This window comes from Symphodus melops (genome assembly GCF_947650265.1).
Source record: "Symphodus melops genome assembly, chromosome: 4".
NCBI classification, from domain to species: domain Eukaryota; kingdom Metazoa; phylum Chordata; class Actinopteri; order Labriformes; family Labridae; genus Symphodus; species Symphodus melops.
The window spans coordinates 10305457-10329648 of record NC_136694.1 but is presented as its reverse complement, the minus strand read 5'-3'; the positions used below and the strand labels follow the sequence as shown (position 1 = coordinate 10329648).

At 39.5% G+C, this 24192-nt stretch overlaps 4 protein-coding genes across 4 annotated transcripts in view; 2 read left to right on the top strand and 2 right to left on the bottom strand.

The window, feature by feature from the left end:
• Positions 1–24192, bottom strand: part of rae1 (ribonucleic acid export 1) — a gene marked incomplete at its 3' end in the record, with an annotated part of 229256 nt that overhangs the window by 24164 nt on the left and 180900 nt on the right. The window lies entirely within an intron of this gene.
• On the top strand, positions 1827–15060 carry LOC306823127 (dysbindin). Its single transcript, XM_079342500.1, has 4 exons — positions 1827–2073; positions 13050–13202; positions 13282–13425; positions 13945–15060. Exons 1-4 carry the CDS (start codon positions 2031–2033, stop codon positions 14184–14186), a joined length of 582 nt encoding a protein of 193 aa, XP_079198626.1. The 5' UTR covers positions 1827–2030; the 3' UTR covers positions 14187–15060.
• On the top strand, positions 15244–22125 carry LOC306823076 (cadherin-like protein 26; the record flags this gene model as incomplete). The annotated part of the gene is made up of 14 exons (XM_079342442.1): positions 15244–15264; positions 16103–16225; positions 16573–16719; positions 17300–17441; positions 17528–17695; positions 18106–18230; positions 18662–18844; positions 19015–19328; positions 19412–19554; positions 19890–20114; positions 20219–20440; positions 20530–20651; positions 20741–20854; positions 21369–22125. The coding sequence occupies 14 exons, from the start codon at positions 15244–15246 to the stop codon at positions 21567–21569; spliced, it is 2250 nt and encodes a 749-aa protein (XP_079198568.1). The 3' UTR covers positions 21570–22125.
• LOC306822177 (protein LSM14 homolog B-like) lies at positions 21711–24137 on the bottom strand. The gene is made up of 8 exons (XM_079340992.1): positions 23918–24137; positions 23644–23807; positions 23403–23532; positions 23135–23320; positions 22920–22997; positions 22630–22770; positions 22365–22491; positions 21711–22287 (listed from the first exon to the last, which is right to left on the bottom strand). The coding sequence occupies exons 1-8, from the start codon at positions 24042–24044 to the stop codon at positions 22131–22133; spliced, it is 1110 nt and encodes a 369-aa protein (XP_079197118.1). The 5' UTR covers positions 24045–24137; the 3' UTR covers positions 21711–22130.

The following is a 24192-nucleotide window of genomic DNA, read 5'->3' as shown; positions in this document are numbered from 1 at the left end:
CAGCCGAAGAAGAAGAATCATTCAGACTTTTTGTTGACAGAACAGGTATTTAATCAAACAATACACACTGTACTGTAATACTGTTTACTTTCTGTAATGCTTCATGCAATGTTACAGTATTCCACTTTCATTTTACAGTAAGTATACTCAATTTTGTGTTTGCACAAGACTACGAGACAACAGGAGTGGCTGAAGGCCCCTTTTCATAGAGGAGGAGGCTATTTAAGATAAGATAAGATATTCGGGCGTTGCAGCAGCAACATAGAAATACATTTAAAAAAAGTTAAAAACGGAATAAAATAGTAACATAAATAAAATATGAAAAATAGTAGAACAGGATATATACAGAGGACAATACATAATAGGGTGAACTAAACAGGACAATGAAGAAATGATGTGCATTGAATTTGCACCATGGCTGTAGAAAACAATGCCATATGTCCAGACTCCAGCGATCAATCTCCCACATACACTGAGGTGTAACTTATAATTTTTAATCATCAGAACATTAGCCGTAGTTTACATCAGCACATCCTTCCAGATGACACTCTTATATTGACAACATGACAAAGCAATTTGACTGTCTTATCTATACACAATGACACAATGACTTGTCAATTTAATGGAACTGACAAGTTTATTGACACAGACATTTACTTTTAAGGGATGAAATAAAGATTTTGAACAAGAGACTGGCTTTTGCAGGTAATCCATGGTGTTTTGCAATTTGTACGAAATGTTTTGAGAAATGCACTTACTGATTTGCAAATGTCGAGGATGCACCAAATGCACCAAAGCGACTAAGAAAAACTATAAGATACACAAGGATGAGGTTAACATGAAAATTGAGGGTTTTTTTTTAAACTTTTTGTTGGTTTGGTTTAAGAATTTTGATGACAGAAGACATGAACAACAATAACAGTTCTTATGGAGTATAATGGGAAAATTAAACCTTAATGATGCAGCGCACCTTAACATGAGTCAGCCATTCGACATGAAGAAATATACAATGCTATTTCCACACAGTAGTATACATTCCTTCAAAGAAAATTGTTACATTGGAGAGAGAAAAAGCTGCAAATGCATACTGGATCAGGCTAGAAGTTGCAAGTTGTTAAACGAATTGACTCAAATGATCAAACATAATGTTGTTATGACTTTATTTTATGTTAACTTATTATCAGTTAAGGATTTTGAAATAAATCCTCTTTCTTTCTCTGACTCTCTGTGAAAAGTTACCATAGTTAGGACCAGAAGTCTAACCAGTGGTTCTGGTCTAGCCTCAGGAGCTGCAACCAACTTCTTAATGAGCCACATTTATCATATTTTTTTTTTACCAATTTTTAACCTGAAATAGTAACAGAACAAATGTTTTAAAAACGCTTCATAAACCTTTGGACACAATTTACTTCTGCGACTGAAAACAACTCCGCGACCCAAAATTAATCTATTTTAAGATCTTATTTATTAATATTTATAAAATCGCAAGGAAAAATTAAACATGAAAAAGGATACTTCATTTTATGTTGGTGTAACAAAATCCCATCACCCTTGAAGTGAGACAGAGAAGAGAGATTTTAAATGGTCAACTCAAAAAAGAAAATGGGAAACAAGAGACAGAAAAGGAGGAAGGGGGAGGGGGAGTGGGTGGCTGTCAGGAGACAAAAATAACAAAGGCATGTGTCTGCCTCTTCTTGGTATTTTCCATTCTGTTACATAAAATCCCTCCATCCCTGTGTCCCTCTTCCCAATCCCCTCGTCCCTCAGCTCCTCCCTCCTTCCTGTCATTGGTCAGCTGGTCGACTCCACAGAGCCTCCAACTTATTCTCTCCTTCGCCAAGAGTCTCAGAGCGTCTTCCGAGGAGAGGGGGGAAGCGTGGAAGGAGAGCAGCGGAGGGACACTCAGCATCAGTCACTGTGGAGCTCAAGAGCAGGGGGGAGATGATCGGCAGCCTCTCTCCTTACCTGCCACCACACACTGATCATTTCTGCCTCATTACCTGTGTTTCCTGTTACCACTCACCAGCAACATGAGCTCCTCGTCCACCAACCTTCACAACAAACTCCTGCCCTGTGAGTCCTTTCTTGAAACTTTTTACATATTTAGAGGAAAGTTGTGTTTATTTTAAGCTGGAGATTCTGAGATTTGTCAACACATTTTTGTAATTTACAGCTTTTACGTTCAGGACAGTGAAATACGAGAGCAGAAAAGCACAGGAAAAGTGACAATTATAACATCATTTCTGTGATTCACAAGGAAGTAGCTGTGGATTAACAAACCTTTCAACAACCTCATCCACTTTAAATATCACTTTTCAAACATAAGACATTTTTTTTTTTCCAAATGCAGTTTATTTGTTGTGAAATCAGTGTACAGTTCTTAACAAAATAGCATAATGAATAGTTTTCAGATGTTTTTTTCAAGTGTTCATGATGGATGTTTAATGTTTTTCTTGTTCCATCAATGGAGTTAAAGTATTGTATTTTTTCTGTGATTGTGTATGTGTGTGTGTGTGTGTGTGTGTGTGTGTGTGTGTGTAATAAAAGCTGCAGTAACTGTTCAGCCAGTGTATTAAATAGCTGCCGTTGTGTTGATGTTGCTTGAAGTGAGTGGTCAAAGTGCTATGCCAGCCAAATATATCAGACAGGAATGTTGAATCATCACCCTGAGTAATGCTCGCTAATACCAAGCTAACAGGTCATACTCTCCTCACACAGAAACAGGGATGTATTCACACACACACACACACACACACACACACACACACACACACACACACACACACACACACACACACACACACACACACACACACACACACACACACACACACACACACACACACACACACACACACACACACACACACACACACACACACACACCAGTCTTGGATTGAAGCCAGGCTCTAGACTAAGATCTCTTACTTCTAATGGGATTGTGGCTGCAGAGCTGATCAGGGTCTGCTGACTGCACCAGGTTTTGCAGGTTGTTCCACAAACACACAGACCCAGATCGCAGATTGGACATGCAGCACAAAGACCTGCAGTGAGTTAGTCCCAGTCAGATCAGTGTGTGATTTCATGAGGCTAAAACTGATCAGAGCTGGGACTCTGGAGAAGATGTGTCCCATCTGTTGCTCCGGCTGCAGCCTCAGTGCCTCCACATCACACTCTGTTTCTCTCATGATTACTGTAGGAATGTGCCAGAGAGTGGCACAGAGCCAAGCTGCAGTGACAGGCTGACCAGCTGTGGAGAGCAGGTTATGAACGAAGCAGTTTAGAAGAAATAGTCTTGGTTCAATCCCCTTTAACATGAACTCGATTGGATTGAGGAGAGTACTATTTTGTGCCCCAACAAATGAGACAGGTATGGCTGCAGCCTGGAGCTCTCTTGTCTCATGCCCTTTTCATGCGACACCTTCTCCAGGCATTTTTAATGTAATGTACACACTGCTAATAGGCTAGATTCAATAATCTGTTTGTGTTAGGCTGGGCTGAATTTTGGAGAATCCAAGCGCAGAAGACAGAGTCGGAGGCAAGGAATAGGTGCAGAGGTTTCATTTATTAACTAACTTGAATATTGGCAGCAATTCTGTTGTTCAGTGGACGATAATGAGCCGAGAAAGGCAGGTGAGCTTGTAGAGAGACAGAATGTGTGCCAATCCGAACTGAATCCAGTTGATGCAGGAGTGGGATGGAGGAAAGAATTGAGCGAAGGGTAACTGTGGACAGAAGAGAACAAGTTTCAGTAATATGCAAGAAGTACAAGGATATTCAAAGAAACAGCTTACACAAGACTAATTATGGTAACAGAGTCAATGATCTGGCAGAGTGGTGGAGTTGAAGTCAAGTGTTTGTAGCAGAGTTGATTGCAGCTGCAGCCCAACTCCTACACACCTGATCCCACTACTGCAATCAAGAACACACACAACCTGCAGGCTAGGATGAAGCAGAGGTCATGACAGTGTGTGACCACTTGCAATTTCATTATGTACTCACTTTGAGCCCTGTTTTGGTTTTTAATACAAGCGCTTTTTATGCTTTGGAAACAACCACTTCTGCTGAAACCAGCAACTTCAGACCCACGAGAATAAACACAAAAGTGAAGTCATGGGTTAGACATAAATAAAAAAACAAAGAGTGTAAGGCTCTGTAGAGCTTAATTTGGAGGGAAATCATATCAATTGAAATGGTAATGTAATGATCATTATAAAAATCGTTGTTATATAACCTGAATTTGAGTCTGACTTAAAAGAAAACATGGTATCCCACACATTACTTAATTGAATGTCAGTCAATTCTGATTGAATCAATTCCCTAGTGTGTCCTTTATCAGAACTTTTCATCGGCTAAGTCACACAAAATAAAATTAAAAGCACTCCTGTCTCCCAAAGTCAACACACAAGAGTCCAATTGGATTGGAAAATACTTGCTGCTATTGGAGATTGTTGGGCAACTTGTAATGTATTGTCATTTAAAATGTGTCTATTGAAGACTGGGAGTTTTGGCTTAGAATTTGAAAGAGGGATCCTGGGACAAAGGCAAAATGTGTCTGATATTAGCCTATACTTTAGAAATTCAACCAGGTGAGCTCCTACATTGTGATCTATCTGTACGACTGATACCAGCAAGCTGAGACTGAGACAGGGATGTTTTACTGGTAGACTATTTTAGGTTTGATAATGATATAATGGTACAAAATAATTCAGCAGTCTATCCTCAATGTTTTTAAAATAATTGTTAATGTGCTTTTAGTAAGAGCAGGAATGTTAAGAGGATCTCTGCCTCTCATTGTGAGAAAAGCTGAAAAGGTGCAAATACACATTTTACTGCTCTGTGGCATGTCAGCACTTTACGTTGACTGTAAGTGTGTGATTATATTAAACGACCTTTCATGGACAACTTAATAAGATTCCCATCAATTCAGCCGTCTGAGCTGTAAGCCCTGGGGACTGGACCACCTCCTCTCATTAGTTCTCTAACAAATCCATCCTCTCACTGTTCCGCTGAATCCTCTGTGTACAGGCAGAGAAAACGCCTCCAGGCAAATACTGGGAGCTCAGAGGCCAACACAGAAACCCAGCGGCTTCTGATGATATGATCAGACTACATACATGCTACATACATATAGCACAAAAGCAGCTGCTTGGTCAGTTAATAACTTTTTACTGGTGTGCTCTCAAAGGAAGGAGGACACATAAACTTAAATAATAAAACAAAAGGGCGAAAGCTGCTCATGTTAACATTCAACTAACAACGATTACAAGACAATGTGTTTGTGAAGTTATTCATATTGTAATCCATCTCTAGTCCTCTGTCCCCTGAAGATATGGACCTGTCATTGATCATCAGGTTTTTGTTTTGGTGGTACAAAAACTTACTTTACCATCATTGTCCTTCATACTGATAGTGTCAATCAAAGTCCTCACTGTATGCTACCAAGCATCAGATGTCTGATCCTTACCTAACTCTGGAACAGCTAGAAGATAAGATGTAGCTTTCAGCGGATAAAGAGCCTAACATTTCCATCACAAGTTGATTAGGACCAAAAACACTGCTGAAGTTGAAGGGATACTTCACTCATAGAAACATGAATCTGTATTCAAATTGGGTCATATAGTAGAAATGTCATATACATGTTGAAGTTGGTGCCTTCTTGACCGAGAAAAGTCAGAAAGTGGCCAATCCCACTGAAGCTATGGTTCTCTATAGTCTATACGACCATTTTCTCAACTTGATTCAGAGAGTTCTTCCAAAAGGCATTGGCATCTTAGAAATTCCTTGCAGCAATCAGACTCTATGTTTGTGTCCATAGGCAAACCCTTTATCCATATCAGTTTGAAGTTAGAAGTTTTTTCGCCATTGGCAGTTCTTCTCAGCTTTCCCCATAGAGCCTGTTAGCTAGCTTCCAAGCAAGATGGCGGACGCTGCTTTTAGATTTTGGCAGTGAGGTCCTGCCCATCTGATCTGTAATTGGTCTGTAGCTTCAGTGGGTCGAAAACATGAACAACTTGCGAATTAGTTTCACCTCCTCTAACCACAGCAGCCTTCAATGGCGCAAAATGACGATTTTTGCGTCACCTGGGGCTCCTTTTCAGAAAAGAAATACGGCCATTCAAAAATACTACCTTGTTTCTAGTGATACAAAGCTTAATGCAAATCGATGACGTATCCTTTCAGTGTTTGACTGACATTAATCTGTTAGCTTGAGATGACTTGAGATGTTGAGATGTTAATGTTGCTCAAACATTTAGTACAACTTTTAAAATAATGAATTATTAGTGTTTTGATTATAGCATTAACGTCTCATCATACCAGATACATACAAAGGTAAAGATGTCCTGACCTTTAAAATGATTGTCATAATAATAGATCTATGATATGATATGAACTACTTTTAAGGCTCTATACACCCATGGACCGATATCAGCTTTAAAAAGACATTTCACAAGTTCATGAAGTTTGGTGAACTCATGTTTTGCCAGTTTAGCTACGGCCAACTTTAACTCAAACAAACATCTAATTAGCCCTGATAGAAAACAAATTCAGTCTTAGTAGGAGTCTGACTTGAATATGACGTGTAACAAATCAGAAATTCAGCCAGTGCAGTTTTGCATTTTCCCCACAGGTCAGTCTTGTGATTGTAATAGCACAGAGTCCATCAATCTCTCAGGCCACTCAAAAATCCTGCCTCAGCCTCAATAAACAGAGGTGAGAAACTGTTGGGTTTAAGCAAACAATGCCGCAGTTCTACAAGCTGAAGTGAAAATAAATTGAAACAAATATGTGGAGACGCTGTCCTGATTTCCCAGTGAGCTGTGTGAACGCTGAAGTAGGGTTATCATGAGAGAAGTCAGCATGTGACAATGACATGGTGGAAGAAATTTTCTCTGTTTGTCTTGCCCTCTTGGAAAAGTGTCTATAAACAGAGAGCAGACTGGGTCAACTGTATGGATGATTTTATTTCTTTAGAGATTAGAAATCATTTTCTTTCATCCAGTAAAACAAAGTGACTAACATAGTTTACTTGCACAACTATTCTACCTTAACTTAATTATTGGAGAATAATTGGCTGTTTGGATTTTTAAAATAAAAATTCTATTTGAATAAGAGCATTTATCCAGTAAAGTCAAGTGTATGATAGTACTTAGTCAGCTGGTGGCGCATGTTGTGTTGATCATGACAATGTGTTTGCGGGAAAATGCAGGGCAGTGGGACAATACAAGCACCCACAAACAGTTTAATTGTCAGGAGGGAAGGAAAGAAAGGGTTAACACTGATGTCACTGTTGACCCAACTGACTGGCCCGATGGTGCTGTACACTGCTTTGTCCCAGCCAAACCAGCCTGATCTAATATGCAAATGAGAACACACATGCATACACTGAAATGTAGACCAGACAAACACACATCGATAGTCTCAATGAATAATTTACATCTTTGCAACTGGAGCCCAGTAAAAGGCAGCTTTTTGGAGAGAAAATGAGGAGTCTGAGTAACCAAAAATAAATGTGTGAGACAGAGAGTAGGGTTCAATTTAGATGCTTGCTTAAGTCCACCTGTCTGGTCCACTTTAACTTATCAAAGATACAAGCAAGAAATGTGAGTGTTTTGAGACTGAAGCCCCAACATACAGACAGCATAAACCAGGAGGAGGAGTTCGTGTTGTTCCAACTGGATGAAACTTCTACCTTTAGCCAAGTGGGGGGACACTAATAATTAGTGTAACAGGCATAGCACAGAGACTGATCCACTAACCACCAGCTGTAGCGTGTCAACAGCCGGCTGCTGCTGTTTTGCTCAATCTTTAGCTGGAAGGCATGAAAGAGACTCTCAGTAAAAATAACAACACTTCCTCTATTACTAATTATCCCGTGCAGATTTTTTCTCTCTCCATCGCTACAACCTAACTAGGCTCACTTTAAGCTGACCCCACATGATTTTTTTTTAAAGACATCTTCCTCTGACATTTTTTTAGCCTTTTTGCAAGTGTTTCTGTCCTGCCTGACCTTTTCCAGTTCACTCCTCTCACAGCTTTTCTGTGTTAACGTCCACTCCATCCTTACAGTGCACTCTCTCACTGCACTGAGTTGCAGTCGGAAACGGTCCATGTGAAATGTCTCGGCAGACAGAAAGTGTAACTCAGGGCTCAGTATTTTTCTCGAGGCATTAGCCAAGACAAATGTTAGCTCTGATTTTCAGGTCTTTCCTGATTTGAAAAGCTAGAAATTTATCATGCAACGATAAAACTGGAAAATGTGTCACAGGAAGGGAGAAGAGAAGCTTTTACGAAGCTTTTACGACATGGAAGGCAAAAATGTACTAATTAATTAAAAGGTAATAATATGAAGATGTATTTTTTATCCCATAACTTTAAAGATCTGGTGCTACAGTCCTGTTTCTTGTGCATTCAAAGTTAAATTTAAGAAGACAAAAAAAACTTCATTTTTTTGAACTCCATTCTGAGGATATAAGGGAACAGGAACAAGTCAATACATTATTCTTGCTTTAACTTTAACAAGTTTGAAGTGGTAATAATATTTCTTGACAGTCTGACGGTAATGGCTGGGCCCACACACAGATGTATGAACCACCACCAGAGCCATTTAAACAGTGATGACCTCATCCAATTGTTTAAGGAAACCACTTCTCAGAAAAATCCCTGGCTTGGCTTGGATAAACGGAGCCAAAGTGAGAGTCTGGCAGACTGCTCTGTAATTACTGAAGAGGAGGAAATGATGGTTCCCACTGAGGTTTCTGTTTAACTACTGTTTGCTGAAAGGGTTACTGACAGATACCCAAACTAACAAGTGTAAAAACAACTGGCTCATCTGAAGAGGCCCCTTTCCTTTCTCCCTTTCTGACCTTCTCTTTCCTCTCACATGGGAGTCTCTGGGCTCACATTTTCAGTCAGAGCAGTGAAGCGCTAATGGCAGCCTGTGGGTGACACAGAGCCCCCCCATTTTTCATTTAGCCTCAAAATCAATGTGTGAGCTCCTCTATTTGTGCAGTTTGTGCTTTTAAATCAGCAGTTTAGGAGCTTGTCTTTGAAATGTGACAGTGGACATTTACCGAAGAAAAATGCTTTGTTTAGATAAGAGATGCAGTCACACTGAATCTAGTCGAGCACCGGTAACCCTCGTATCATCATGGAGGAATGATAATTTGCTGGCTGCTATGAAACGTTCTTCTAGGAAGCCTGACTCATCATGACACAGTTTTCATAGAAATAAAAAAGAAGCAATAAAAGAAAGATGCTGGCCAGAAATGATGTGACTTGGGTGGATTCACTCTTTGCTACTTCAAAAGTAATTTCCTGTGAATGGCGTCATGTCTGAGGAGGGCTGGCTGGTCCTGTCCTCCTCCATCTCTGCCTTTGTCCATTTCTGAATGGGCCCTTTCTCTCTCTCTGCCCCCTGAGCGGAGGATCTGGGTTTGTCTTTATGTAGGGAGGCAGAGTGGCACGCACACACATCCGGTCTACTTTGTTAGACGTTCTGCATGTCCAGTTGGTCCCCAGCCTTGACCTATGACCTTATTCTCTCTCAAGTCTCTGAGTGCTCAGAGGAAGGAAGGCAGGAAGACAGGAATGAACGCAGGCACGAAGGGTAGAGAAATAAGAAAAGTGGAGGAGATGGAAGACATGGAAGATATTGAGACAGGCATAAATACAAGAAGAAAATCCCTGAAAAATTATACAAACAGTAAATGAGAAAAATAAGAGGCAGAGAGACATTAAAATGTAGGAAACGGGAATACAATAAAACCCAAAGCAAAGAAAAAGGCTCAGTCAAAAAAGTCAGGAGACAAAAATAGAAATAGAAACAGAAGCAGAGATTGAAAGCCTGTAAAGAGACAAGGACAGACAAGAGAGGGAAAGGAATCGAAAGATTGAAAAAGACAGAATATAAAAGATGAAAGAAAAGAGAGCGAGAACTAAAGTGAGACACAAAACAGAAAAAGATCATGAACCAAAATGATTTGAAAGTAAAATAAACAAGGGATGGAAAAAGACAGAGAGAAGGGGTAAAAGCTCAAGCTCAAGCCTGTGGGTTGTTTATCTCTGTCTTTGGAGCAGCCACAGGCCCTTCAGTCAACTTGTGGTATGAAACCAAAGACTTTGGGTGTTAGCCGGGCTGCTGCAGACCAGACATGTGACTTCATCCTTGCACACTGTGTCCAGGCTTTTCTTGTGACAGAGGATTTTCCCGTGTGAGCTTCTCTGCTAATCAGAGGTCAGGGGGGTCGTCTCTGGTTGGGGATGTCGAATCGATCAAGGTGATTCAGTGGAAAAAAGAACTGGATAGGGAAGCAAAATCAATGTGAGGATATACATCTATAGCTAACCTTTAGCTCTTCTACACAACCCTCAGCCTTTAAGTAGAAACAATCAATAATGTGATCAATCATGTTTAACTGAGAAGGGAAAACTCCAGTAAAGGCAATTTGTTGAAACTTGTAGCCAGGAGGCCTAAAGAAAAAGATAATTTTCAAGGAAACAGTTTGAATGTAAACATGCCTTTTTGGTTTTTGAATGTGCTCTACTTGGAAACGAAAAGACAGGAAAGTAAGTCATCTGGTACAAATCCAATGTTTTGTTCAACACGATGTCCTCGCCTGGTCACATTTAAAAAGGAGCTTATTTTATCCACACTCCCATATCCAACAATCAGCTCTTTATTGGTACTGACATCCTGCTTTGTCAGCGCTGCTCCGTTCATGTGTCTGATTGTGTAACATTGCAAGAGGCCAGGAGCATAACAGACTCACAACCTCAGATGTCTGCACAAGGACAGAAATGCTGCAGTGACACGTAGATGACTGACACAAGCTAGAGATCTTGTAAGACTTCCTCCTTTAATCTGCAGGTTGAATTGTGGTCAACGTAGGCAGCGAGTAAGAAAAGTAAAGATAACACCTCTGATTCCCTTGCATTGATTTTCATGTTGTTGTTTCTTACTCAAATCCCCACAGCAAGTCTGAGACTGTTCCAGACATGCAATGAGAAACTGGTAAACTATTTAATCTCTTAGTAAAGACGACTTAATGACTATTCAAACTAACTCAAAATAACTCTAATGATGTTATCAGGAATAAAGTACAGCCAGGGTTTAAAGATTAAGAGTAAAGCCTGTTTTAACTAAGCATTGGAGTTTTAAAGATAGTGAAAAACTGGGTTTTAGTGGCCCTTTTGATTGGTCGATCTAATTTATTGTTGTTGGAGTATACATTACTTCTATTTTGTGATTGCTTTCAGGTGCAGGTAGATTCCTGAGTTTAATAAATAATTAGCCCATATTTCGGGTTTCTGTTGATGCACACATACATAAGTCCCTGTATTGTCAGCAAGTCCAGTTTTGGCCTGTGAGATATCCTCTAGTTCTCTTTCCCTCTAAAGCTGTCAAACTGAACACGGAGCCAGCGAGGTCAGTGTACCCAGGAGGCAGGCTGTCAAACAGTTCAGGGCAGAGCTGAAGTGACAGGCGTGTGTCCATCTGTCCACACAGACGTGTGCCTAGTTTAAACTTGTGTGGAGATAAAGCTGATGCTACACTCTGAGGTTGACAACCTGTAGCTGCTTTTAGGCAGCGTCTACATATTTTTAGATTCATAATGCCTGCAGATTTCTTAAGTTCAGCAGATATTTTTGGCTCTAGATTCTTTACAAGACAAGTCGTATTTGTGGAAGACCCTTCATGAGAGTTGGGATCTCTTTCTTTCCTGGTATTGTCAACATCCTGAGCTTAATGTCTTTCTGTTACACAGTGGTCTATTTTTAGAACTGCTTTGACTGTTTCTTTCGACAGACCAGATAATCTTCACATTATTCCCAGTTTAGTCAGGGCTTCAAGGCCTCATCCAATTACTCCAATCCCCTCCTGCAGGTTGTAATTGCTCTGTAAAGGAAGACATCACCCACATTCAACGAGTGTAGAGGGATAAACAGATGGAACTATATAGGCCTATGAATGATGGCAGCCTCTGTTGTAGTGTGTAAAGAAGATGCAACCCTTATTAGCCTACTGTGAACATCTTTTAGCTATTACCGTACCTCTTTTACTTTTGTTAAAACGTAAAAAGTAATTGCAGAGCTTAAGAGATGCTGGTAAGCTAGTTCAGTTTTGCCAACTGACAGAACCAGGCTGTAACGTCCTGTTTTCTATTGTCTAGCTTAGCTCTCTACAGTTAGCCACACATTTGCTTTTGATGGGTCTTTCCTATAGTGGAAATGAGCTACTGGAAGTCCATAAAGTGGAAAGCATCACCAAGGACGTTCAGAGCTTGCAAGCTAGCAAGTAAACATTTTGTATAGCATCACAAGTAGTGGGTGGGAGTAAAAGTCAGCACCCAACAATACAACAAAAAGTTTTTTGTGTCACGCATGTGTTGGCTTGAAGTCAACAATGCCTCATGTTCAATAGAACATGAATGTATTAGCACTTTTAGTAAGGATGTTGTTTTAGCTCCTAACTTCTCATTTTTAAACTCCATTAAACTGAATACATTTTGTCTTGAGATTTGAAATCTTCTACATGGTTGTTTTATTCAACATATAGTTATTGCATGAGGAAATCTGAGTCAATGTCTGTCCAATCCTGATGTATGTGTTGTCTCCCACTCACTGTCCAATATTATTGCTGGGCCCCATCTTCTCTATGCTCATCCCTCTTGCAGTTCATCCCTTCGCTTGCACACATCGCACATGCACTCAGCTTTACTACCAATGCGCTGATCAAAGGGAAAACAGGATTGTAAGATATCTTAAATAAAATTAACATAGTAAAGACCTGAACGTTGTCAGATCTGACTTAGTGAATGTTCGAGCAGAATCAACTAGAATCAATTTGAAGAGAGCTAAATGTCTCCCTCTCCTGGCTGATCACATTTGTCCCTTGTTGGCATGCATGGCATATCTAACTCCACATTACTGTGAGGTGAAATCCTCTCAAGTGGTGTTGTAAACCACTAAACTCCAGGTAGACTATAGGGCTAAAATGTGTACCTGAGCTTTTATCTAACTTTCTTTACATGTGCTTCAATTGTTAGCTGAGACGGAGCGTGGCCAGAGGCTTCCAGATGTAGACGCAACACAGCAGCTCAAGATGAGAGAACGGCAGCGTTTCTTCGAGGAGGTCTTCCAGCATGATGTAGACGTCTACTTGTCCTCAGCACACCTTTGTATCCGAGACTATACAAGACGTAAGATTGAGTGGCATTTTGACTGCAGGAAACAACACCTTCATATGTACACAATTCCATCTCTTTCTCTTCCCTCAAGCTCCAATTGGCAGCATCTCATCCATGGAGGTGAATGTGGACTTGCTGGATCAGATGGAGTTGAGTGACATCTCTGACCAGGATGCTTTGGATGTCTTCTTAAGCTCTGGGGGAGAAGAGGCGGCTCTGACCTCTCCACGGCCAGGTATTTGTAAAATCCCAGAAAAAGGGGCTAATTTGAGTCAAGAATCACTGACATCAAACATTCCTCAGATTGTCTGTGTATTGACTGGTGAGGAAGCACAGTGTCATTTTACATTATTCAGTTGCTGTTGCATCCCCTGCTGGTGTCTCCTGATAACTACAACAGCATAACTACCCCAGGTGTTAGAAAAGCATTCAGATAAACACAAAAAAAGACACAACTAAATACTTTTGTAACTGACTGTGGATATTAACAGGTTACCAGTACTTAAATAAATAATTCTTATGTAAAACTGAGGATACAGAAATTGACAAAAAAAACCCATTAATTATCTTGTGTCATTTCTAATCCCATTTTCAAACTAGAAATTGAGCAGATGTTACAAAACACACTGCACAATTATGTTGTCACTTATTTACTTTGCTTTCCTGTCAAGTTCATTGCTTGTTATGTATGTCACTTTAGGCAAAAGCATCAGCTAACAATTACATCCCTGACAAAGTCTTATCTGATCCACAGCCCAAGGAAACAACAACAATGTGGAAGTCATCAGTAATGGACTCTTTCAACACGTCTCTGAGGGCCTCGAGACCAAGACTCGCTTGTCCTCTACGTCTTCAAACTCGTCCTGCGACAGTCAGACAACCAACGCCAATGGGAGTAACACTCCCGTGGTCAGGTCAGATGATGAGGAAACACACACCGGCACTCTTAAAAGAAAAGAGAAGGTGAAAAGTCAGACTCCCTCATCATCTTCATAGGAAGAACTCTCTTCACTCCAGATCACTACTGTCTGAGGCCGAGACGAGACATTTGGATGTGATTTGATGAGAAACTGTCTTCCACACACTGGCTCTACTCACTGCTTTCAACCTTTTCTTTGGTTTATAAGTTGTAGGTTGGGTTCTGTGTGTGTATTGGAGCAAGGAACCATGAACTGTATACACAGAGATTTTTGTGAATTGTTGAATTCTTCAATTATTATTTTCAGCATGTTTTAGTGGACTCTCTCCTCGTTTTTTGACCGGACTTGCAGTTGATGAAAAATGAATTTTGTACAATAAGGGAAGGAAAGTAACAAAAATAATTGGATAATGATTAAAGTTTGATTAAAGATTCATTGTGACTAGAAAGCTTATATTACTAAATGTATTGTTTCTGAAATCAAAACATTTTCCTGCCAATGCAACCAGCTCTAATTCTAGATCTCTCACCACTTTTTTCTGTTCAACAATAAAGTAAGACAAAAAAAACTTTAATTCCAGTAAAGACCAAAGCATTTTCTGGTTACGTTAAGTTGCTCAGCAATGTCCTAGTGCTTCAGGGGAACCCTGAGGAGACTATACAGCCTGAACCTGATGGACACCATCATAAAACAATCCTGCCTTCAAAGTCAAGTTTAGCAAATGCTAGGACCTTCAAATGAACGCTAAACCATTAAAACTACTATAATGCGAGGTGACACTGTCTTCTCAGTAGCTTTGCAGCGGTGATGATTGTAAAGCAGTTATACAAGGTGGGTGAGTAAACAAGGTTGTGTTTTGAAAGCCTTATCTCTGCACGCTTTGTTCAGTTTTCTGAAAAACAGTGACATAAAAGATTGAATGTGTGTTGAATAAAGACACACACACACACACACACACACACACACACACACACACACACACACACACATGCACACACACAAAACTAACACATGCTCATTATGTATGTATGTCAAGTGGGTGTGTACAGCAGGGAGGGCAGGGCCTCATCTTAATTTGATCACAAGTCAGAACAGCAAACCTTTAACACAGTCTGGACAACTGAACAAGCATCATGCTCTTCTCCTTCCTTCTGGTAAGTTACAAAACATCTTCAAACCGCTGTCATGTTACATTAATTTGTTATTTACTTTTCCTTTTTTGGAAGTTATTGAGTGATGAGTTATTATTATGCCATGTTGCTCTAATTAGAACATTTATTCATCTCAAAGTGAAAGTGTGAGGTAAATACTTCTAATGTTATAATCATGAACGTTTTATTATCAATTCTACAATTAACTTAGCAGACGCTTTTATCCAAAGTGATGTACACCAGAGAGTAAGTACTGTATAACACAAGGCAACGATCTAGAGAAAAGGAAACAACGTCAGTAAGAGCAAATGATTTTTGGACTTTCGATTGGACACACAGTTGCTGACGGGCAAAACACAACACTGACGGCAGTTCTTAAAGAGCTCTAGAAACCATCTTAAAAGTCATTGTTATCAAAAAAAAAACCATAGTCATAACCATCACCATCAGTGATAATATTGAGACCATCGCTACCACCATTAGGTCGTAGGTTTTGATAGAATTATCATGATAAAAAAAACAACAACATGATGCCGTTGCTTGTTTTTATAGGGTAATATAATTTCAATCTCAGTTTATTAATAAATGTTTGTATAATTAAAAAAAAACATGTTTTCAATTACTGATGTGATATGAACCTTTTAAATAAAGAAAAACAAGTTTGTGGTTAGTCAGTAGGTGTGTAAGTTCTTTCTCCCACACTGATGTTATCGGTCCTCTGGACATGCCTGCATGCAATTCCAAGGAACTGGCTCACCTCCGTCATGACTTGCTAACGTAAAACACCATGAAACTGGTGAACAGAACTGATTTTCAGGTTTGGTTGGTTTTCTGTCTTTAGATTTATTATTTTCCAAGTACATTGTGCTTAGAGCTGCTAAGCCGCCACAGGAGGGCTTGGATCATTGACTCTTTTACCATTGAGGAGGAGCATAAAGGACCCTTTCCCTATTTGTTGGGCAAGGTAAGAAATACACTGAGTGAACAACTGAACATTTAAATGAATTGTTTACCTGGAAAAAAAAATCATTTTTAAATGTGAATACAAAATTCATCTATTGATTGACCCTTTGATATACAGTATATGATGTCTACATTAACCAAGCTCATGCTGTTGTAACAAATGCAAAGAAAGATACTTTTTTATTGTGTGCTCTTTGTTTGTAATGAGCTCTATCTTGACTTTTGCAGTTTTTGCAATCTTTATCTCTTCTATCCACTAAAGTATCTTATTTTTGAAGAAAGTTAATTCATTCATCACTTACAAAAGTTTAAAAGCTGACAATAAATTGTTTTGGTGTTGTGTTGTAGATAGAAGTCAAGAAGGATGGAATCTACTTTGATCTGTATGGGCAGGGTGTGGATGAAGAACCAAAAGGAGTCCTGTCCATTCATAAAGAATCAGGCAACTTGTATGTCCACAAGCCTGTGGACTACGAGAAGAACACCGTGCTTCAGGTGGGACTAGACACATTATATAACATAATGTATACCTTTACAGCTGGCCTGTTATTATTTCACGACAACCAGCCACAATAACGACCTAAGAGTTATTTGACCCACTGCTCGGTGGTTGGTGTACTTCAGGAATGAGAATACATTCTTGGCAGTGAACATTTTGATTTCATCTCTCGAACTTCTATAAAAAGAATTAGCACTAACATATATAGATTGGCCATGTATGATGAGCTTTAAAAGTCTAAGTTATAAAATAATTAACTGTCAGAGTCCGTCTTTGTAGTAGAACTTCTCTTCCTATATGAACAAAAAAAACCCTAAAACACAGGAATTTGGTTTAAAAAATCCTTGCAATAAATATATATATTTTTTTATATCAATCCTAACCTTGGATGCATCAGAACTCGGCTGAGCTTGAGCTGAAGTTAGGGGATACAAGGTAATAAACTTTGCAATAAAAAAAAGATTTACATTTGAAAATGTATGTGTTGTTTTAAGTCCACCTCAACACATATCTATTTTTTGAAAAATCATCATACCTTATATTATGTCTGACTTAAAGTTTTTGTTTGATCCACAGGTGAAACTGAAGGCATGGAATCCAGACTTTTCTGTCAACACTATCTTAGGAGTTTATATTTCCATACTGGACATAAATGACAACCCTCCACGCTTTCAACGTGATCTGTATGAGATCAACATTAAAGAGACGGAAGAACAAGGTACACAACTCCAGATCCCATATCTTTTTTTTATAGACTCCATTCTTTTCTATAGTAGCTTTCATTGTTTGGTTGATTCCCATCAGGATCGCGTCTCTTGAAGGTTTTGGCCAATGACAGAGACCAGAGAGGAACATCAAACTCTACATTTCACTATGAGATCAAATCTGTGTCTCCAAACATCCCAGAGACTGAATTTTTCATCGATGAGTCTGGAACAATCTCGTTCAAAGGATGTTTGGATCATGGGGCAAGTGTACCCTTTGTTAGTATTTCAGAATGTGAGACACACCGTGTTTTAAATAGCTTATTTTGTTCTGTCAGCATTTTGTAATTTCAGGTAATTGTTAATTTGAGGCAGACTGTGATGTATGGATATGTTTCCTCTGTAAATACTGGGTTTTTGTCAGTGATATTCAACTTTGTGCTAAGTTTCATATTTAATCAATTTTAACTTCAAATAACTGTATATATCTGTGCAAAAGCATCAGTGATACATTTAAAATAAAGAACAGGACAGTACAAGCACACACACACACATTTAATGTAATGCATGTTGTGCAAAATAAATAAGCTGCTTCATAGGAAATATATATGCACTTATATATGCTAAAGTAAACTATAAATCTGACTTCAAAAGTCTTTTTGTTGTGTTAGGCTACAGAAATGTTTAAGGTGTTGGTAGAGGCCAAGGATCACGGTGATGTCATCAGTCTGTCCAGTTCAACAACAGTTCTCGTTCATGTTCAGGACGGCAACAACCACCTCCCGACCATCAGCGGACAAACAGTAGGCAGTTAGTTTGGTTACATTGCACAGTTCCTGCAGATCGTCATGCTTCTATACCCGTGTGCACTCCTGTAAACTCAAACGCTAATGTACAGTACTTTTGAGTGAAATGCTGTGCTTTACACTGCACAAGGTTTTTTTTTTTTAATTTAAAGTACGATCACCACAACAAAAAGAAAACAATAGAAAGTCATTTTTGTGCAATTTTTTTTTCTCTTTTAATGTAAAATGTTGCAATGATTATAATTTTCCAGCGATTGGTTAAACACTTTAAATGGTTAGTTTTTAGACAGATAAAATATTAAATATCTAATAGAATTCCCAGTACATTTTACAAAGACATAAGACACATTATTTTTTATGACAATCTTACCTGAAACATGACATCCTACACTGTTCTCCCCTGATCTCTGTGCTGTGACTCAAACTAGGGTTCTGGCAAAGTAAAGGAAAATGAGATTGGGGTGTCTCCTCTGCGCCTGCATGTGACAGACAGAGACAGCCCAAACAGCCCTGAATGGAGAGCCAGGTTCAGCATCCAGGGTGAGGAGAAAGAGAGTTTTAAGATCGAAACAGACCCACACACCAATGATGGAGTGCTGACAGTAGTAAAAGTGAGTGCTGCTTGACCACATGCTTTATATAACAGTGACATCCAACATGTAATTACTACATGGATGTTTAAACCAGTATGTCTGCTGACTTGTGTCGTTTTGAATGTATGCTGAAGTGTTTGACAAATAGCAAAGGACAATTCATTGCAGTTACTGCTTTACAATTTCAGCCTTTGGACTATGAGGATGGAGCACAAAGGGAGCTTTTCATCTCCGTTGAAAACGAGTCCCCATATTTCTCATGTAAAGTGAAGGAGAAGACGTCTTCAGGCCTGTGGAAAGTTAACATGACAAAAGCTGATCATCATAATGTAGCTCTGCTTCATTCTGTGAAAGTCGTGATTGAAATTGAGGACATCAATGATGCCCCAGTGTTCACTGAGACAGTCAAAGAGGCCACAGTGGAGGAGAACACTCCCACAGGGACCTGGATAGAAAAAGTGACTGCTGTAGACCCCGACTCCAGTCATGCAAGACAGTTTGTGTGAGTATAGGACGTTTAATAGTTTACATGTCTGTGCTCTTATTTAGTATCCTTGGTAAAACAATTGGAACACTTTTCCACAGGTACAAGGTAGGACGTGATCCGGCTGGCTGGTTGACGGTGGAACCCCACAAAGGAGACATCACTACAGTCAATTCACCAGACAGAGAATCTCCTCATGTTGTTAATGGGGTCTACACTGTTTCAATACATGCAGTGGATGATGGTAAACACGTTTCTGGAGTATATGGAGCTTGTTGAGGGCAAAAAGAGCCAATTTGCAAAACACAATTGTAAATGAAAAAATACAAAGACCTTTATATACAGCACATGTCAAATTCATTATAACTCTTAATAAATACAAAATATTATTTTGAGTCACTTCACAGAGCAAGTGTTGCTTGCATTTGTTAATACTGTAAATCGCAGAAAAGTTCTTGTTCCTAATTCTTGAGAATTTTAAAGGCCAAAAAAGGAAACTAGGCTTATGCTAGTTACCATCTCAAAACAAAGTATGCTCAATACTTTTGTAGAGGTTACAAAACATTTGTTTTTTCTCAGGTAATCCACCCTTGACAGGCACTACAACACTTAACATCCATGTAATCGATCAAAATGACAACGTGCCTCAGCTGACAGAAAACATGCTCGATGTGTGTGCGTCTGAAGGCCCGACCACCACCAACATCACAGCCTATGACCTGGATGAAATTCCCTTTGGAGGGCCTTTCACATTTCAACTGCTGGGGGATGTCGATGGAAAATGGAAACTGAATCCCTCCTATGGTAGTATCCTTAGTCGTGAAAAGTTATGTATAAGGACACCTTAAAATAAGTATGAATGCATGAAAATATAAAAAGAACCATTTGATTGTGTGATTATTTCACAGGGTACTCGGCTGGTTTGGTAAAAGATCCTGGTGTGTATGCCGGTCCACACACAGTTGATCTGAAGGTCTTAGACTTGCAGGGAAAGTTCAGTGTTCACACCCTCAATGTGACTTTGTGCGACTGTTCTGTGACGCCTAAATGCCGGAGCCGCCGAGACACCTCCACAAACACTACTTTGGGTGCTTTAGGCATAATGTTTGCCTCACTGTTTGTATTCCTCTGTAAGACACTACATCCTCTTCAATCACTCCTACAGAATAATGTAACATGTGTTGTAAAAATTATAATGCATTCCTCTCATCTCTGACAGTCCTTCTACTGATGGCAGTTGTCATTTCCTGCAAAAAAAAGTTCACCCCTCTGCAGACAGACATTTCCTCTGGAGAAAACCTCCTGGTTTCAAACATCGAAAAACCAGGAACAGACTGCAAGGTCACACTGCTCAGTCATTTGCAAGCAAACCATTTATTTACATATTTCTCTTCATGCAAATAGCCATAACGGTCTACTCATCTTTCAAGGTTCTAGACAGTGTCCTGCTAGTGTCCACTGATAAAAGGCTTCAGGACACAGCTCACAGGCTAAGTCTGCATGATGGAATGCAAAATACCCCGGTCTTAACTAAGGTAAGGTCTGCAGGAAAATGAAAAACTTTCTCGGGTTCAATTGCAAAACTTGAACTCGACAGATTGTAAAGCATTCTTTAGATTTTTAAGCTTTGGTGAATAACATGCTTAGAAAACTCAAGATTACCACGTTAAATTAACTCTCCTTCAGCTTTCTCTTACCGTTTTCTTCATCAGCAAAATGTCAACAAATACTCTGGATGTCAAAGAAATGAAAATCTTTCCCGCCGCTTAAGAGAAAACGTGCACCAGGTATGCACACATTGAAGACGAATTACCCATAACTAGGATTCTTGGCTTCCAAAGCATTGTTTGAATAAACTATTTGAACTCTCTGCTGTGCTTAGATTGAAGCAAAGAGCACAACAAATACCCTCTTCAAGACAAACTCAAGCTTCAAGTCAGATGCAGCTCTCCTCGCTCTGCTTCATAGGGTTGGTTACACTCCCCCCCCCCTTCCATTTACACCTAGAAGAATAGATAACATGCTGCATTTACTTCAACGTTTGATTTCTCCTTGTAGAGGCTCTCCTCCCTCCAGGAAACGGAACTTGTGGACGATCAACCTCACCTCTACACAGATGAGGGGGACTTGGACAAGCTCTCAGAGCTAGAGGACATTATCATTCCTGACCAGGATTCCCTTCACAACACTTTGAACAACTTGGGATCAAAGTTCGACCATCTGGCTTCTATTTGCAGGAAATCAAACGGGAAGAAATGACTACACTTTTTTTCAGTAATCAAATTGTTTAGCTGGCAATCAATATTTTGTGACAGTACAGGCTGTGGTTTTGCTTAATATACATTTTGTAAGGTCTGTCATCAGGATTCTTTCCCAAAAGATTTAAAGCTGAGAAAGTGATTCTGTTAGTCACATTATTTAATAGCAAATGTTAAAGTCCTCCACAATTCTCCTTTTACAAATCAGGGAACAAAACAAAGTACAGCTGTCCTCCAAACCCAATTTGGAGTTACATTTAACCATCAGGTAGACATGAATTGAATGCATTCAGCAACAAAACTAAATTACATGCCTTAGGGGCCTAATCCCAAGACAAAATCAAACCATTACCGGTGAATTAATTTGCTTCCAGCTGCTAAAGTAAAGACATTGCTCTCCCAATTCATAGAATAAGTTTACATTTCCCTTAATGCATACTTCTGAACAGAAAAAAAAAATATATGCATTAGCCTCAAGACCTTTAACTGGGGAGAAAGGAGGTACTTTTTAAATAAGTAGAAAACTACAATATTTACAGAAATTATAACAAAAGAAATATTGTCACACCCTCCCACTGCCTATTTTTGGGAGGGGTCGCTGCTCAGTTGTGCTCTGCCCACTACGACCTCGGCCCCTGAATCCTCTGCCTCTCAGGAACCGGCCAGGCGCTCCAAATGTTTCCATGTTCAACTTCTTCTCCTCAGCCCAGGTGGTTTTCCTGTGAACAAACAGTAAAATATTTTAAGACACTGAAACCCCCAGAAGAATCACAACTAAGCACCAAGTATTAATCACCTGGGCTTAAGGTCTGATGAGATGTTGTCGAAGAAGCATTTGGCTTTGTCGTAGTACTTATCACCAAGTAACTCCTCCTCCTGCGTACCCTGGCTATCATGGGCCTCCCCAGAGTCCACATTTTCAACTGCAATGATTACAAAAAAAAAAAAAAAAACAATATATATATATATATATATATATATATATAAATAAAACATATGAATACACATGAAATTAATAATATTGTATGTAACTAAATAGACATCCATAGAAGTACTCATACCTACGACCTCCTTTGTAATATCATCTTTAAACTGAGCATTTGCAGTTTCAAAATCAAAATCGGACTCAAACTGCAAGGTTGAAGCTTTTGAGTTTTTCACAAGAAGTTGGCCTCTGCTTCGGTTTCTGGTCCTGCGACTGCCTGCAGGTCAATAACAGAAAAATATCAAACTTACACATTAATTTGCTGAGAAGTTTCTCGTTTTCTGATGCACGTTTGAGCGAACCAGAAGTTTTCTTAAAAGTATTGACAGCACTTCTCTGTCACGCAGTATTTTGAAAATGTGATACCTTGTTTTTGTCTTTGTTTTGGGTTCTCAGTGCCTTTGCTTTGCACCTTGGCTGCACTTGGCTGAGTTAGTCCTCGACCTAAACAGAAATAAAGTATAAATGTTAGAAGAGCTTTTTATTTCTGAGCTGATTTATTTAAAAGAAAAAACAAGCTATTGTTAAGTTATGTATTTTTTTTTTTTTTTAATGTTATAGACCACTGTTCATTTGCTCACCTGTGGGTAAATTCTCCTTCTGAACCTGGGAACCAGCTCGTGCAGATCGCTGGCCTGGACGAGACTGCGTTCTGCCCTGTGGCTGGGTTACAGTCTTTCCTCTTTTCGGGATAGCACTGGCTAATGGTACAGTTTGAACAGCTTGCTCCACCATGGGGGCTCTTCTGGTTGAGATGCCATGAAGTCCTGGGTTGGGAGGGAACACAAATATTTTAAAATCACTTCTTTTACCATCTAATAAAGGCCAGATTTCACATTTCAACTGTACCTAGACCCAGCGCTGCATTGTACTGCTGGTTAAGTAGAGATGTAGCAGCCAGCTGGTTATAAGTGGGCATCATGTCTCTGTATGAACTCCAACGTGGGTGATAAGCAGCTGAAGGGTTGCCAATAGAAGACTAAAATGACACAATATCGAATCAAAAAACGTTTCGGACATCTTTCTGTAAAAAAATAAAACAAAACAAAAAAGACTAATATGAGAAAAAAAACTTTCCTCAGTCACACACCTGTACAATAGCTGGGTCTCGAGGCAATCCATGGTGTGGTTTAGGTGGTTCAGACACAGTGATGTCTTTTATATCGCTACCTCTGAAGATTATGTATTCATAAATCTCCTCTTTGGGTGGCACTGGTCTATCTGTGTGCCGATCTTCTGTCCCAAAGGATTTGACTGTTGGTAAAAACAGTTACCGTTTGAAAAGTTTGAAAGGTCTGCCAACTTTGGTTAATAACCTTTAAAAATGAGGAAAGCACATGTTTGATCGAAACCTATCAACCTACCTTTGGCTAAAGTGACCGTGGACCTGTCTGTGTCGACAGAGGACAATATTCCCTCGTATCGGATTTGTGCCTTGGATATCAAACTTATTTTACTGCCGATGTAAGGGGTTCCTCCTCCCGCACTCATGTTTGCCGTGAAAATATGTTTGCAAAAGCAGCGTCTGAATAACTGTTGGCAGAAAAACAGCACACATGAACTAATGACAATTTTCACAAAAATCCGTGCACCTGCAGCGCGCTTTATAAATTGCCAGTGACGCACCAGGTCATCTCAC